The 17,129-nt window shown below is 42.4% G+C and overlaps 1 protein-coding gene across 1 annotated transcript; it reads right to left on the reverse strand.

The window, feature by feature from the left end:
* Window positions 1-1,928: 1,928 nt before the first annotated feature.
* Window positions 1,929-12,402, reverse strand: LOC118393783 (sulfotransferase 2B1-like). The gene is made up of 6 exons (XM_035786839.2): window positions 12,180-12,402; window positions 11,645-11,853; window positions 11,395-11,521; window positions 11,203-11,300; window positions 5,891-6,071; window positions 1,929-2,327 (listed from the first exon to the last, which is right to left on the reverse strand). Exons 1-6 carry the CDS (start codon window positions 12,316-12,318, stop codon window positions 2,131-2,133), a joined length of 951 nt encoding a protein of 316 aa, XP_035642732.2. The 5' UTR covers window positions 12,319-12,402; the 3' UTR covers window positions 1,929-2,130.
* Window positions 12,403-17,129: the final 4,727 nt, after the last annotated feature.

The raw sequence follows: 17,129 nt of genomic DNA on the forward strand, positions 1-17,129 counted from the left end.
TGCATAACTTCCTCATCATGTTCCTTCTGAGCTGACAGGCGCTTGTAACGCCAGGGTAGTGGGTCAATCCCCGGGACCACCCATACGTAGAATGTATGCACACATGACTGATGTAAAAACAGCTAAATGGCATATATTATTATATTATGTTCCCATGAGCTGACAGGTTGTTCGGGGTCAAGCTATGTGACTGATGTAACCAGCTTTTTATGTACTGCCTTTCTGGAGTTAATATATCATCCCTTCTGCTTGATGCACTGCCACAAACTGGGAGGTTTTCCAATGTGTCAAAATCAGGGAGGTAAATCAAATCAAATCAAATCAAATCCAATCAAATCAAATTTTATTTGTCACATACACATGGTTAGCAGATGTTAAATGCGAGTGTAGCGAAATGCTTGTGCTTCTAGTTCCGACAATGCAGTGATAACCAACAAGTAATCTAACTAACAATTCCAAAACTACTGTCTTATACACAGTGTAAGGGGATAAGGAATATGTACATAAGGATATATGAATGAGTGATGGTACAGAGCAGCATACAGTAGATGGTATCGAGTACAGTATATACATATGAGATGAGTGTGTAGACAAAGTAAACAAAGTGGCATAGTTAAAGTGGCTAGTGATACATGTGTTACATAAGGATGCAGTCGATGATGTAGAGTACAGTATATACATATGCATATGAGATGAATAATGTAGGGTAAGTAACATTATATAAGGTAGCATTGTTTAAAGTGGCTAGTGATATATTTACATAATTCCCATCAATTCCCATTATTAAAATGGCTGGAGTTGGGTCAGTGTCAATGACAGTGTGTTGGCAGCAGCCACTCACACTGTTAGTGGTGGCTGTTTAACAGTCTGATGGCCTTGAGATAGAAGCTGTTTTTCAGTCTCTCGGTCCCAGCTTTGATGCACCTGTACTGACCTCGCCTTCTGGATGATAGCGGGGTGAACAGGCAGTGGTTCGGGTGGTTGATGTCCTTGATGATCTTTATGGCCTTCCTGTAACAACGGGTGGTGTAGGTGTCCTGGAGGGCAGGTAGTTTGCCCCGGTGATGCGTTGTGCAGTCCTCACTACCCTCTGGAGAGCCTTACGGTTGAGGGCGGAGCAGTTGCCGTACCAGGCGGTGATACAGCCCGCCAGGATGCTCTCGATTGTGCATCTGTAGAAGTTTGTGAGTGCTTTTGGTGACAAGCCGAATTTCTTCAGCCTCCTGAGGTTGAATAGGCGCTGCTGCGCCTTCTTCACGACGCTGTCAGTGTGAGTGGACCAATTCAGTTTGTCTGTGATGTGTATGCCGAGGAACTTAAAACTAGCTACCCTCTCCACTACTGTTCCATCGATGTGGATAGGGGGTGTTCCCTCTGCTGTTTCCTGAAGTCCACAATCATCTCCTTAGTTTTGTTGACGTTGAGTGTGAGGTTATTTTCCTGACACCACACTCCGAGGGCCCTCACCTCCTCCCTGTAGGCCGTCTCGTCGTTGTTGGTAATCAAGCCTACCACTGTTGTGTCGTCCGCAAACTTGATGATTGAGTTGGAGGCGTGCGTGGCCACGCAGTCGTGGGTGAACAGGGAGTACAGGAGAGGGCTCAGAACGCACCCTTGTGGGGCCCCCGTGTTGAGGATCAGCGGGGAGGAGATGTTGTTGCCTACCCTCACCACCTGGGGGCGGCCCGTCAGGAAGTCCAGTACCCAGTTGCACAGGGCGGGGTCGAGACCCAGGGTCTCGAGCTTGATGACGAGCTTGGAGGGTACTATGGTGTTGAATGCCGAGCTGTAGTCGATGAACAGCATTCTCACATAGGTATTCCTCTTGTCCAGGTGGGTTAGGTGGGTTAAATGTGTCCCTCTCGTGTCCCATCATCTAGCTATTGCAGCACAAGCCAAGATGGAGGAGAAACTTCACTCTCATTCAGTTAACTGTAACATTTAGATTTTTTATAGAGGTGGAAAAACCCAACTACAACAACAAATAGGTCACACACAATATTTTTGTTATATTAACAGATCAATTTCATTATATAGTTTTACTATATTGAGTTGTGTACATTATATGTACATTCACAAAAACACAGAACATCAGTGAGAGAATTCCAGGACTTGTATGAAGCGTATCCATCAATCTCCGCCGTCGTGGAGGGTAAGGGCCCTATCCTGATCCCCAGAGGCCTGTCCTCCTCCTCCTCCCCCACAGGACTCAGGAGGACACTCCCACATGAAGGTCAAAGGACAGTCTTTCATCTGGTAGCTGTAGACGATGTCGAAAATACCAATCTGCTCCTCTGTGAAAGTGTTTCTCCAGTCACCGATTATACCTGTAAACAGAACAAGGCCTCCATTATTATGGCCAATTTCTTCACAGCACTGTCATTTTTATTAGGATTCCCATTAGCTAAGGCCATAACTCTAGCTAATCTTCCTGGGGTCCAACAGCAATTAACAAGACATTACAAACAACCACAATAAAGACTTCAAACATTCAACAAGTAGACAATACAAATAATTAAAATACCTGACAGGAAACACATTTAACATTCAGTTGATACTTTCTATTTGCTGTCCAGGTATTTGGTCTATCGCATTAGATGTTCTTTTATTTTTTTCTTGAAGTTGGATTTACTTTTTGCCTAAGAAATATGGATTGGTAAAAAGTTTAATTCAGCTATAGCTCTATATAAAACTGTAGATTTAAGGTGATTTGTCTTTGGGTTGATTTGTTTTAGCTGCGCTGAATTTGTCTGTCTGGTTTGGTGGTTATGTGTGTTGCTAGTATGTACTAATTGGACAGAAAAGTACTGTGTCTTTTACATTTTTTAAATATAACATTCCTAAAGAAAATCAGAAGACTAGATAGCAATTTGTTTTTAACGTGAAGCCATGAGAGATTCTGATGCATTTTAATAATATTCATTCGGTTAGAGCAATGAAGAGAATCTGGCAACCCTGTTTTGAGCCATTTGGAACTGTTTTATATCTTTCTTTGCTGCAGGTTACCATACAACTGGACATTACTCTAAGTGTGATAGGACCAGGGATTGACCATACAACTGGACATTACTCTAAGTGTGATAGGACCAGGGATTGACCATACAACTGGACATTACTCTAAGTGTGATAGGACCGGGGATTGACCATACAACTGGACATTACTCTAAGTGTGATAGGACCGGGGATTGACCATACAACTGGACATTACTCTAAGTGTGATAGGACCAGGGATTGACCATACAACTGGACATTACTCTAAGTGTTATAGGACCAGGGATTGACCATACAACTGGACATTACTCTAAGTGTGATAGGACCAGGGATTGACCATACAACTGGACATTACTCTAAGTGTGATAGGACCAGGGATTGACCATACAACTGGACATTACTCTAAGTGTGATAGGACCAGGGATTGACCATACAACTGGACATTACTCTAAGTGTGATAGGACCGGGGATTGACCATACAACTGGACATTACTCTAAGTGTGATAGGACCAGGGATTGACCATACAACTGGACATTACTCTAAGTGTGATAGGACCGGGGATTGACCATACAACTGGACATTACTCTAAGTGTGATAGGACCGGGGATTGACCATACAACTGGACATTACTCTAAGTGTGATAGGACCGGGGATTGACCATACAACTGGACATTACTCTAAGTGTGATAGGACCGGGATTGACCATACAACTGGACATTACTCTAAGTGTGATAGGACCGGGGATTGACCATACAACTGGACATTACTCTAAGTGTGATAGGACCGGGGATTGACCATACAACTGGACATTACTCTAAGTGTGATAGGACCGGGGATTGACCATACAACTGGACATTACTCTAAGTGTGATAGGACCGGGGATTGACCATACAACTGGACATTACTCTAAGTGTGATAGGACCGGGGATTGACCATACAACTGGACATTACTCTTAAGTGTGATAGGACCAGGGATTGGCAGCGTAGCCTAGTGGCTAGAGCGTTGGACTAGTAACCAGAAGGTTGCGAGTTCAAACCCCCGAGCTGACAAGGTACAAATCTGTCATTCTGCCCCTGAACAGGCAGTTAACCCACTGTTCCCAGGCCGTCATTGAAAATAAGAATGTGTTCTTAACTGACTTGCCTGGTTAAATAAAGGTAAAAAAAAAAAAAAAAACTTAAATAAAACTGGACATTACTCTAAGTGTGATAGGACCAGGGATTGATGACCTGATTCAGAGCACTAGATGTTACATAGTCTGAACATTTTCTTTTAATATTATCTATGTGTTCTGACCATGATAAAGCTTGGTCCAACATCACGCCTTGTAGTTGAGTTTTTTTCACTTGCTCTACATGTATTCTATTCATCGACAAATTCAATTGGGGGTCATCAGCAAGCATATATCTTGAACCAAATACAATACATTTAGTTTTAGAAATGTTCAACACCAATTTGTTCATATCAACCCACTCAGACACCATTGTTAGTTCACCGCTCAATACATCTGTTAGCTTATTACATTCTGATGCTGCACTATACATTGTCGAGTTATCAACATACATGACCACTCTTGCTTTGTTCATTACTGAAGGTAAATCATTAGTAAAGATAGAGTAGAGCAGTGGGCCTAGGCAGCTTCCTTGAGGAACACCACAATGTATATATTTACCATTTGAAAAGCTACCATTAAAGAACACGTTTTCCTTCTCCTGGATAGATAGCTGCATCCTTAAAACCATAACATTTGAGTTTTCCAAGTAACAGTTCATGATCAATTACTTCAAAAGCAGCACTGAAATACAGCAACACTGCTCCAACTAACTTCCTATCATCTATACTCTTTAACCAATCTGTCATTTGTGCTAAAGCCGTACTCGTAGAATGGCCTTTGTATGCATGCTGGAAACCCGTTATCAGATTGAGAAATAATCCTTGATTTGTACAGATACAATTTTTTGCAATAATTTACTTAACACAGGCAGCAAGTTTTTAGGATGACTTTTAGGACCAGTGAATGCAGATTTTTTATCCTTAGGTAGTGGAATAACCTTTGACTCTTTCCAGACTTCTGGGAACACCCCATACATCAAGCACTTGTTAAAAATACTTGAGATTGGTGTAGATATTTGGTTAGCTGTAACTCTAAGTAATTTGGCATCTAGACTATCTGTACCAGGCGACTTGTCATCCAAAAGAGACAACAGCATCTTTTCTACCTCTCTTCTACTTGATGAAATTTGATGAAATTTGAACCCGCATTGCCTCTCCTTCATGATAAAATATTTTATAAGGGTATATGACATGGAGCCATCATTTGGAATCATAGCATTCCTCAACTTGTCCACTTTGCAGTAAAATATTAATTAAAGTAGTTTGCGATGTCATGTGGTTTTGTAATAAATATACCTTCTGATTCAACAAAAGTGTCAGACATGTTTGAATTCCTACCCATAATAGTGTTCAACGTTCTCCACAGCTTTTTCCCATCACCCTTTACTTCATCAATCTTGTGCTGATAGAATCCCTTTTTGTTTCCTTTGTTTAGCTTGGTCACAAGATTTCTTAATTTACATTAACTTCGCTTATCAAACAAAGTGCCAGATTTATCTGCTACTTTTTTGGCATCACAACATTGAATCATTTCTCAGCTCATCATCAATCCATGGGGCACCATTTCACCTCGCAGTGCATTTTCTTAAAGGGATGTGCTTATCAGCTGTACTCATAAATAATTTCATAAACAAACTTAGTGACATTTCAGGATCATCCTTACTACACACTTCTAACCATACTGTGAGTGCAGGGGAGGTCTATGGTACTGTTCTATCCTTCTGACACTGACTGACACACAACTCTAGTCAGGATTGTACTCCTGTTGAGCAAGGGCGCCTCACCTTTCCTCATGAATTTGCCTTTGCTGTGGTCCATGATCTCCTTTGGGATCTGAGTGTAGTTCACCATGGCGTTATCGCTCATGCTGCTGAAGCTGCAGTGTCTCAGGGAGTTGGTTAACTCCTCGCCCACCAGGGGGAACTGCAGGAAAGAGCTGATCCTCTCCATCGAGCCTTGCAGGTCCTGAGGAAAGTCAATGCTCTTATTATAGATGTGGACAAAGAGGGTGGTTTTCACAAAAGGCTGAATTGATCCTCTATGTCTCGTCTATCAACAACATTTGTGGCAAACTAGGACCAAACGCTCATTAGGTTGGATACAGCTGGTTAGTGCAAATCCACGATGGTGTAGCAGTGCAGACGTTGTTTGTCGTTCTCCCATGTACGTATTTTATTTTTTGTCTTTTTTGTATATATTTCAAAATATGTTCATTATCTTTATCATTTTAAAAAAAATGTAATTTATCTTCCGGCAACCCGCCTCACCCAATGTGATACAGATCTGCTATTTTTAGACCTTATAGCCAAAACCTCAATCAGCAGCTAACCAGCTAATTAGCTATTTAGTCATTGTTAGCTACTTCAAACAGCCTTTACTTTTAGCACAGTCACCAGACTCTTTTAGCCTGGATAATTACTTTCCAGCCTGCACAGCGCGTTGTCAACCCTGAGCAAATCGGACAGTTTTTTTCCCTCCAAGACAATGCCGGATTCCTGCTGTAAGCTCTGGACCATTACACCAGATCATCGCAGCTAGCTAGCTGCCACCGAGTGGCCCAGCCCCGAAGCTAGCCTTGAGCCAGGCCCATCTCCCGGCCTGCTCAGTGGACCCTATGATTACTTGGCCACACAGTTAATGCCTCCCGGACTCTTCACTAACACGACTAGAGTTCACTACACTACCGGATTCCAGCCATTAGCTCTCGACCTTTGCATCGGATCATCGCTGCTATCGAGCTGCTACGGAGTGGCTACAGTGGCTAACGCCCTTGTCCCGAAGCTAGCATCAGTTACCCGAGAGCTAGGCGCATCTCCCGGCTAGCAAACAAAGTTACTCCAGTGACAATACCTATGTGCCAACTGGACTGGACTCTTTGTTATCATGGACCCCCGCCGTTCCATCATGACTGGTCTGCCGTCGTAATTCCATCCGCTGTGCCCCCAACTGACCTTTGCCGGACGTCGGAAGAGACGCTTCTATTAGCCCTGGCCTGCTAACTTTATTAAGGTATTATTTATTTGTCTGCCGCTTCCTAGCCTTAGTAACGACCACCTAGCGGCTTCCCTATTTCATCTATTGCTGTTAACTGAACCCTATGATAACTTGGCTACTTAGCTGATGCCTGCTGGATTGTTCATTAATCACAGTACTCCATTTTGTTTATCTGTCAGCCCCAGACTCAAACTCAGGACCTGTGTGTAGTTAACTGACCCTCTCTGCCCATTCATCGCCTTTTTACCTGTTGTTGTTGTCTTAGCTGATTAGCTGTTGTTGTCTTACCCGTTGTCGTCTTTGCTAGCTCTCCCAATCAACACCTATGATTGCTTTATGCCTCGCTTTAGGTCTCTTTCTAATGTAAATAAGCATTGTATACTGTTTAGGATAGTTATCATTGTTTTAGTTCACTGCGAAGCCCCTAGTCCCACTTAACATGCCTCAGATACCTGTTTTGTCCCACCACCCACAGATGCGGTGACCTCACCCAGCATAACTAGTGCCTCCAGAGATGCAACCTCTCTTATCGTCACTCAATGCCTAGGTTTATCTCCACTGTACCCTCATCCTACCATACCCATCTGTACATTATGTCCTGAATCTATCCTACCATGCCCAGAAATCTGCTCCATTTATTCTCTGTCCCCAACGCACTAGACGACCAGTTTTGATAGCCTTTAGCCGTATCCTAATCCCCCTTTGTTCCTCGGGTGGTGGAGGTTAACCCAGGTTCTACGTGACCCCAGGCGCTCTCATTTGTTGACTTCAGTAACCGCAAAAGCCTTTGTTTCAAGCATGTTAACATCAGAAGCCTCCTCCCTAAGTTTGTTTTACTCACTACTTTAGCACACTCGACCAACCCTGATGTCCTTGCCGTGTCTGAATCCTGGCTTAGGAACCTCACCAACAATTCTGAGATTTCCATCCCCAACTACTACATTTTCCGAAAAGATAGAAGTAACAAATGGGGAGGAGTTGCAATCTACTGCAGAGATAACCTGCAAAGTTATGTCATACTTTCCATGTCTATGCCCAAACAGTTTGAGCTTCTAATTTTTAACAATCTTTCCAGCAATAAGAATCTCACTGTTGCTGCCTGTTATAGACCACCCTCAGCTCCCAGCTGTGCCCTGGACACCATATGTGAATTGATTGCCCCCCATCTATCTTCAGAGTTCGTTCTGTTAGGTGACCTAATTTGGGATATGCTTAACACTCCGGGCAGTCCTACAATCTAAGCTAGATGCCCTCAATCTAACAAATGATCAAGGAACCCACCAGGTACAACCCCAAATCCTTAAATATGGGCACCCTCATAGATATTATCCTGACCAACTTGCCCTCCAAATATACCTCTGCTGTTTTCAATCAGGATCTCAGCGATCACTGCCTCATTGCCTGCATCCGCAGACAAACAACAACCCCTCATCACTGTCAAACGCTCCCTAAAACACTTCTGCTAGCAGGCCTTTCTAATTGACCTGGCCTGGGTATCCTGGAAGGATATTGACCTCATCCCGACAGTCGAGGATGCCTGGTCGTTATTTAAAAGTAATTTCCTCACCATCTTAAATAAGCATGCCCCTTTAAAAAAACAGTCCTTGACCAGCACAAAAACATCTTGTGGTGGACTGCACTAGCATCGAATAGTCCCCGCGACATGCAACTTTTCAGGGAAGTCAGGAACCAATACATGCAGTCAGTTAGGAAAGCAAAGGCTAGCTTTATCGAACATAAATTTGCTAGGAAACAGTGTCACCACTGATAAACCCACGATAATCGAGAATTTTAAGAAGGATTTCTCTACGGCTGGCCATGCTTTCCTCCTGGCTACCCCAGCCCCGGCCAACAGCTCCGCACCCCCCGCAGCTACTTGCCCAAACCTCTGCAATTTCTCCTTCACCCAAATCCAGATAGCAGATGTTCTGAAAGAGCTGCAAAACCTGGACCGGTACAAATCAGCCAGGCTAGACAATCTGGACCCTCTCTTTCTAAAATTATCCGCCGCCATTGTTGCAACCCCTATTACCAGTCTACTAAACCCCTTTCGTATCGTCCGAGATCCCTAAAGATTGGAAAGCTGCCGCGGTCATCCCCCTCTTCAAAGGGGATGACACTCTAGACGCAAACTGTTATAGACCTATATCCATCCTGGCCTGCCTTTCTAAAGTCTTCGAAAGCCAAGTTAACAAACAGATCACTGACCATTTCGAATTCCACCGTACCTTCTCCACTGTGCAATCCGGTTTCCGAGCTGGTCACAGGTGCACCTCAGCCACGCTCAAGTTACTAAACGATATCATAACCGCCATCGATAAAAGACAGTACTGTGCAGCTGTCTTCATCGACCTGGCCAAGGGTTTTGACTCAATCACTGTATTCAATCACTGTATTCTTATCGGCAGACTCAACAGCCTTGGTTTCTCAAATGACTGCCTCAACTGGTTCACCAACTACTTCTCAGATAGAGTTCAGTGTGTCAAACCTGAGGGCCTGTTGTCCAGACCCCTGTCAGTCTGTATGGGGGTACCACTGGGTTCAATTCTCGGGCCGACTCTTTTCTCTGTATATATCAACAATGTCGCTCTTGCTGCAGGTGATTCCCTGATCCACCTCTACGCAGACGACCCCATTCTGTATACATTGTTCCCTTCTTTGGACACTGTGTTAACAAACCTCCAAACGAGTTTCAATGCCATACAACACTCCTTCCGTGGCCTCCAACTGCTCTTAAATCACTAGTAAAACTAAATGCCCACACCCGCCGTCCGACTAGAATCACTACTCTGGACGGTTCTGACTTAGAATATCTGGACAACTACAAATACCTAGGTTTCTGGCTCGACTGTAAACTCTCCTTCCAGACTCATATTAAAAAATTAAATCTAGAGTCGGCTTCTTATTTCGCAACAAAATCTCCTTCACTCATGCTGCCAAACATACAATCGTAAAACTGACTATTCTACCGATCCTCGACTTCGGTGATGTCATTTACAAAATAGCCTCCAACACTCTACACGGCAAAATGGATGCAGTCAATCACAGTGCCATCCGTTTTGTCACCAAAGCCTCATATACCACCCACCACTGCAACCTGTATGCTCTCGTCGGCTGGCCCTCTACATATTCGTCGCCAGACCCATTGGCTCCAGGTCATCTATAGGTCTTTGCTAGGTAAAGCTCCGCCTTATCTCAGCTCACTGGTCACCATAGCAACACCCACCCGTAGCACACGCTCCAGCAGGTATATCTCACTGGTCATCCCGAAAGCCAACATCTCCTTTGGCCGCCTTTCCTTCCAGTTCTCTGCTGCCAATGACTGGAACGAATTGCAGAAATTGCTGAAGTTGGAGACTTATATCGCCCTCACTAACTTTAAGCATCAGTTATTTGAGTAGCTTACCAATCGCTGCAGCTGTAAATAGCCCATCCAATCTACCTACCTCATCCCCATATTGTTTTTATTTACTTTGCTCTACTTCCACATCATCATCTGCACATCTATCACTCCAGTGTTAAATTGTAATTACTTCACTACTATGGCCTATTTATTGCCTTACCTCCTCACATCATTTGCACACACTGCATATAGACTTTTTCTACTGTGTTATTGACTGTATGTTTGTTTATTCCATGTGTAACTGTGTTGTTGTTTGTGTCGCACCACTTTGCTTTATCTTGGCCAGGTCGGAGTTGTAAATGAGAACTTGTTCTCAACTGGCCTGATTAAATAAAGGTGAAGTAAAAAATAAAAAAATTAAAACAGTGAATATCTACAACGCAAGCATTTATTTTTCCTAAAGCTATGTTCACGTAGTATTTCATAATGTCACTTAAAATAGCATCTCACCAAGGTCTATTTGTAATTTATGACTAATATTTTAATGTCTGAAGGATAGCCTATTTCTGTAGTTACACAACCTCAGAGACTCATGAGACTGTAATACAAGTGTTGTGTTCTGATGAGCTTAAATGGACACATCTACAATATGGTTAGGGGTGACACAACTGCAATGAGGAAGAGAGAATGTAATGGGATGTTTGCAATTGATGACTACAGCAATACATAGCAGACAGTGATAGACAAGAGTCATCCTACCAGCCACATCTCCTCATAAGAGATATAAAGAACATTTGCCAAGACTCCTACTTGACTCGTCCAGCCTTTCACATGATCGAACCAGGACCCATAACTCACTGTAAAAAGGGTAAACGTTGGATTAGATCTGACTGTAATAGTAGGATTAAATCCCAGAATTGCTTGAGGTACAAATCATTAGTGTCAACTCACCTGATCCCTCCAGAAAACTATCCAGAAACTCATCAAAGGAATTGGGTTCTGGGAGGAACTTGGCCATTTTATGGAAGTGGTAATATGACACAGCAACATCTTTGGGGTTTCTGGCGACATAGATGACCTGAGAGATGGGGTGGAGATAGTGTCACTAACTATCAATATATTATTTCCATAGAGTTGCTTTACAAAATAGGAAATGTCTCACAGCTTTGAGAATAGTCTCTTCAACATAACCACATCCTACCTTAGCTTTGGAGCCCTGAAGTGCAGAAGCCAGCAGGTTGTAGGGCAGGTGAGTGGTGATGATTCGGTGCCCCTGGGTGGCTTCCAGCACCTTTGCACTGTAATGCTGTTCCAGCCAGGGGGCTCGTGCCCAGTTGGGCACAATTTTGGAGAGTTGTGGGTCCCCTCTGTTTTTCACAAGAGTTACAATCTCCTGCATCCAGGTAGTCCCTTTAACCAAAGATCACAGAGGGAAAGAAAGAAGAGTTAAAGAGAGAGAACTGTACACCTAATACCTCTGTCTTCATTGAATCCCTGCCTAAACCACTACTTCCACAAAGACAGATGGTCTGAGAGAAGTGGATCTTGAAAGCAATTCATCGTTGACAAGTTAAACCAACAGTAACAATACAATAACCTACTGGAGTCTGTGCATATACAGTTATTAAAGCCCTGACTGTTTGCTTCAACTGCGAAGTGTGAAAGAGGAAAAAGTCCTGCAATTGGCTAGTGTTGCAGCATGTCTAATGTGCTGTGACAGAGCTGTCCTGTCTCACCTGATTTGGGGTAGGTGGCGATGACAGTGTCCCTGTCCTGAAACTGGAAGTGGAGGGCATAGTTCAGGGAGTCCTGGGTGTGAATGTGCCCAGGGAATGAGATGTGATGGAAGGTCTCTGTCACGTCCAGCCTGGCCATGTCTGCCTGCTTGACTACCTAACTGCCTGTCCCTCTCTGTCTGTTTTTCTGACTGGCTCTCTGTGAGGAGGGAAGTATGAGATGATCTGGCTTCCTACAGACCTTAAATAGCCAAGCAGTATGTCATGACGTTGGCCTGTGGTTAACACCAGCCTTAGTAAAGTTGAGCATTTATTTTGAGGCCTTTAACTCTACAGCTACAGCACTCACCAGTTCTCTTCTCAGAAGTCCATAGGTCATCCTTGTAGACTGCCCAAAACTATTGTCTTAGAGCTGTAGACTTATCATATAGTTATCAACTTAGGATAGTACCCTAAGCAACACCCAGCAAATTAGGAAATCCCTAGATATGACATCAGACAATGCCATGATAGGGTCATTTTGACAAGAACATGGACATAGATAGAATACAGTCCAATTAGATGATTATGGTGTCATAACTATATTTTGTTTCATTTATGCTTTCATTCATTTTCTTCGGCACCTAGAAAGTGATAGAGCCATAAACATACAACCCATACACCCATACCCATACAACCATCAGTTAGTGCCACAATTCCACTCATTTGGGAGGAAGCACGTAACACTTACAAATCCTCTGTCCTTGGTTGCAACACTCACCCGTGTTCCAAACTGCCTCTGGAAACAACATCAGCACAATAACTGTTTGACAGGAACTTCATGAAACGTGTTTCAATGGCAGTGGCACACAAGCCTAAGAATCTGGGTTTGGCGGATGCCAGGAGAACGCTACCTGCCGCAATGCATAGTGCCAACTGTAAAGTTGGATGGAGGAGGAATAATAGTCTGGGGCTGTTTTTCATGGTCCAGGCCACAGCATACAATATCATTCAAGACAAATATGTGCTTCCAGCTTTGTGGCAACAGTTTGAGGAAGGCCCTTCCCTGTTTCAGCATGACAATGCCCATGGAATGGAATGGTATCAAACCAATCAAACATATGGGAACCATGTTTGACTCCGTTCCATTGACAACATTCCAGCCATTACAATAAGCCCATTCTCCTATAGCTCCACCCACCAACTTACACTGTGATCAACATGCTATGCAAAAACATTGTACAAAAATAGACTTAAGACACATGTATCCTGTCCATTGTTTAGGGAAAGGAATGTGTCGCTACCTCACTCTACAACCAAAGATGATGAATTGAGGTGCAAACTGAAGTGAAAAGGAAATATTTTAAAACGGGCCTATTGCAACCACAATTGGCCACCGATTTAACACAGGGTAATCCATTGTTAAACCATCAATTTACGCAAAAATCACCCGCACATCTTGTCTCAATTGCAACCATCATTATAATTGGCCACTGAATTACCGCTCCCTAAACCTGATGTCAGTGTTAACTTTTAGTAGCCTATTGCTTGCTGTCAACATCTTTGAAGAAATGTTCTCCCTCTGGTGTGAATTATCATCGGTGTAAATTTAAACATGCTTTTTTTACCATGGCAAATCTACTGTGGCAATTTATCCTACATGTTTGATGAATGGAAAACGCTTTGGTGTAGCTGACTCTGTTCTTTTTGTTCCCATTTATGTAATCGATTTAATTACAACTTGTCTTGAAAAGTAGTGTCATTTCTTATCAAGATCGCGGGGGGAAATATCCCTGCCACTATCCCTGCACTCTCCATATTTGAAATGTGTAACTAAATCAACCCAATTGTGATTGAGTAGAATCTATTATTTTAATTGCATTAAAATGTAGTCTAACAAGGTTATTTCAAATGGCACAAATATTATTAGGTCATTTAAGATGAAACGTTTGAATGAAGTGTAAACCTACTAATCCTATACTGGTATTTTACATTCATCAGCCTTACGGTTTCCGATCCCCTGATTTCAACTGGGATGGGAATAGATAGCCTAAACTAGGAAAGTTGCAGCTGCCCAGTATCAACATGAGATCAGCTAAATCGCTGGTTTATGTATGTGGGTCTTGTGTTGCAAATAAGCTTCTTTTAGCATGCTGGTGCCTGTAATCTCCCGTTTAGTATCATTTTAAGGCATAATTAACGGTTGACTCAGCTATTCCAGGGTTTTCCGTGGTCTTTTCAAGACCTTTTCTCTCACCCTCTCACTGTTCTACATTGTTAGGCCTATATGGGATCTGGAAGATAGAGGGTTCATGTCAGGAACATTCAGACATGTTGAGTTTACACATGGAAACTTTTACTGCTAAATAGCACATGACAGGTATTCCTAATAATCCTAAATAGTAAGCCTTAGACAAGTAAGCTTTGTCCAAGCCAGAACGACACATAGGGACAGGAGCAATTACACCCCATGGACATGACGCTAGTCGGTCGCAGGACCTCAACCCATTTCCTTAATGCAGAGTGCCAAGCAGAGAGGCATGAGGTTCAATCCCTGGTATGACTTGACCAGGGATGGAACCCCCAATCTTCCTATCTCAGTGCAGACACTCTAACCACAAGGCCACTGTGTTGGTTTAGTCATTTATGACTGATTTCAGAATATTTATGGATACCATTAGCTTATCACCCTGATTATTGTGAGGACCATCCTATAATAGTCTCTTATTAATGGTTACTTAGAAGTCTACTCTTAAAATAAGTGTTTGGAGGTAATAGGTTCATTTGAATCAGATTACAGTCAGCTCTCTATCAGGAGCAGTAAAGAGAGTCTTGACCATGGAGATGAGCTGTGAAGGACATGACTTGTTTGCATTATGATAATCAACTCTTAGATAAAACATCCTTAGAGCGCCCTCAGGACTCTTCGCTCATCATCAACAACTCTCGTCCCCGAGTCAATTAAACAGTGGCAAAAATAAAACTCAACACTAGTATAATCAGGGACCCCAGTCACCCTCGTCATGAATCAAGCAAATCCTGTAGTCTGGCAGCGAGTACTGTAGTATTGAAGCTAGAATCCTTAATGGAAACAATAACAAATTGGCCACCTTGCCTGTGTTTTGGTAAAAATCTGAAGGATGGGCTTGGAGAAATGTAACCACTTTCAAATGTATAGACAGAGCTATGAATGCAAGGATGCATGATATCAAAATGATAGTTTTGGGCTCTATTCAATTTGTATTGCTGAAGCATTACAGATTGCGCAATATAAATGTAAAGGTCATTTCCGATTGTGCCGACATATGCAGTGTTTACCGTGAATGCTGTCACCGCTGACGCAGGAACATCGCCTAAATTTCAATCATTCTGTAACACTGAATTTCCACAGAAAGGGTTGAAAAGAGGAGCCCTTAAAGGTCCAATGCAGCCATTTTTATCTCAATATTAAATCATTTATTGGTTACAATTAAGTACCTTACTGTGATTGTTTCCTTTTGAACATTTTAATAGAAAAAAAAATAGCTTCTAAGCAAATGGCAAATTCTCAAGCAAGAATTTTGCTAGGTGATGTCACCAGGCAGGTCAAAACTCCATCCCAGCAAAACAGGCAGAGATTTCAGGTGGTCTTTTCAAACAGCACTTACACTTAAAGGGCATTATCATCATTTCATCTGACCGTATTATTCCAACCTCATAGTGTGGAAATATATATAAAACATAGGGGGGAAATATTTCTGCACTGGGCCTTTAACCATGTTTTGAGGCTATATAGTGTTTGTTCATTTGTAAACAATGTAAAAACAAACCTGTATTTTGGGTTCTGATTGGGTAGGACAGTTGAACTAAGCTCATGATGTCACGCCCTGACCTTAGATATCCCTGTTTTTCTATATATTTTGTTTAGGTCAGGGTGGGACTAGGTGGGTACTCTAGTTTTTGTACATTCTATGTTTTGTATTTCTATGTTGGCCTGATATGGTTTCCAATCAGAGACAGCTGTTTATCGTTGTCTCTGATTGGGGATCATATTTAGGCAGCCCTTTACTCACTTTCTGGTGTGGGATCTTGTCTACATTGAGTTGCCTGAGTGCATACCAGTAGCACGGTTAAGTTGTATTGTATTGAATACCTAGGATAGGGTAAGTAAGGGTAAGTAATCCTTCTCACCCCCCCCTTCTCCCCCAAAAAAAAAGATTTAGATGCAAGTGGCTGTTCCACTGGATGTCATAAGGTGTATGCACCAATTTGTAAGTCGCTCTGGATAAGAGCGTCTGCTAAATGACTTAAATGTAATGTAAATGTATTGTATTGTATTGTTTTGTTTTGGTGAGTTTCTCTTTCATTAAAATTATGTGGAACTCAATGTAGGTTGCGCCTTGGTCTCATCATTATGACGAATGTGACACATGAGGCATTTATAAGTTATATTCTTTAAGCATCATTGGGTATATATAATTCATTTCAAGTCCAAAAATGGATGTAGCCACTAAGGATTACATCTTTACAACCCAGACCACCAGGCTCAGAGATAGTTGCTATGTACAGGCAGTGCGGATAATTTTGCTAGGCCCCATCTTCCGGTGTACAAAATAAAATGATCTATCTGGTACTACGGGTAAAGGGCTTATATAGTGGAGGGAGAGAAGGGTGTGTTTCATAGTTTATAACCCATGTCTCTCCACTGATTGACCAGAGCTCTAACCTTATGAAAACCCAATTCTCTCATTTGGAAGTTAAAATTAAATTGTGGGAAATTATTAATCTTTTCACAAATAGTGTCATATTCAAACATTTAAATTCCAAAACAATTCCATGTGAATCTGATAACTAGAATGTGTAGACTTTCCCCAGATACAGTTTGTCGTCCTGTCATCAGTCATAATGTCTCAGATGACAACCGAACTGACATCATATTCATTAAGTACCAACGCATATTTTCAACTGGTTCTATTACCAAAATATGGTTCC

Source organism: Oncorhynchus keta, chromosome 14 (assembly GCF_023373465.1).
Source record: "Oncorhynchus keta strain PuntledgeMale-10-30-2019 chromosome 14, Oket_V2, whole genome shotgun sequence".
Taxonomy (NCBI): domain Eukaryota; kingdom Metazoa; phylum Chordata; class Actinopteri; order Salmoniformes; family Salmonidae; genus Oncorhynchus; species Oncorhynchus keta.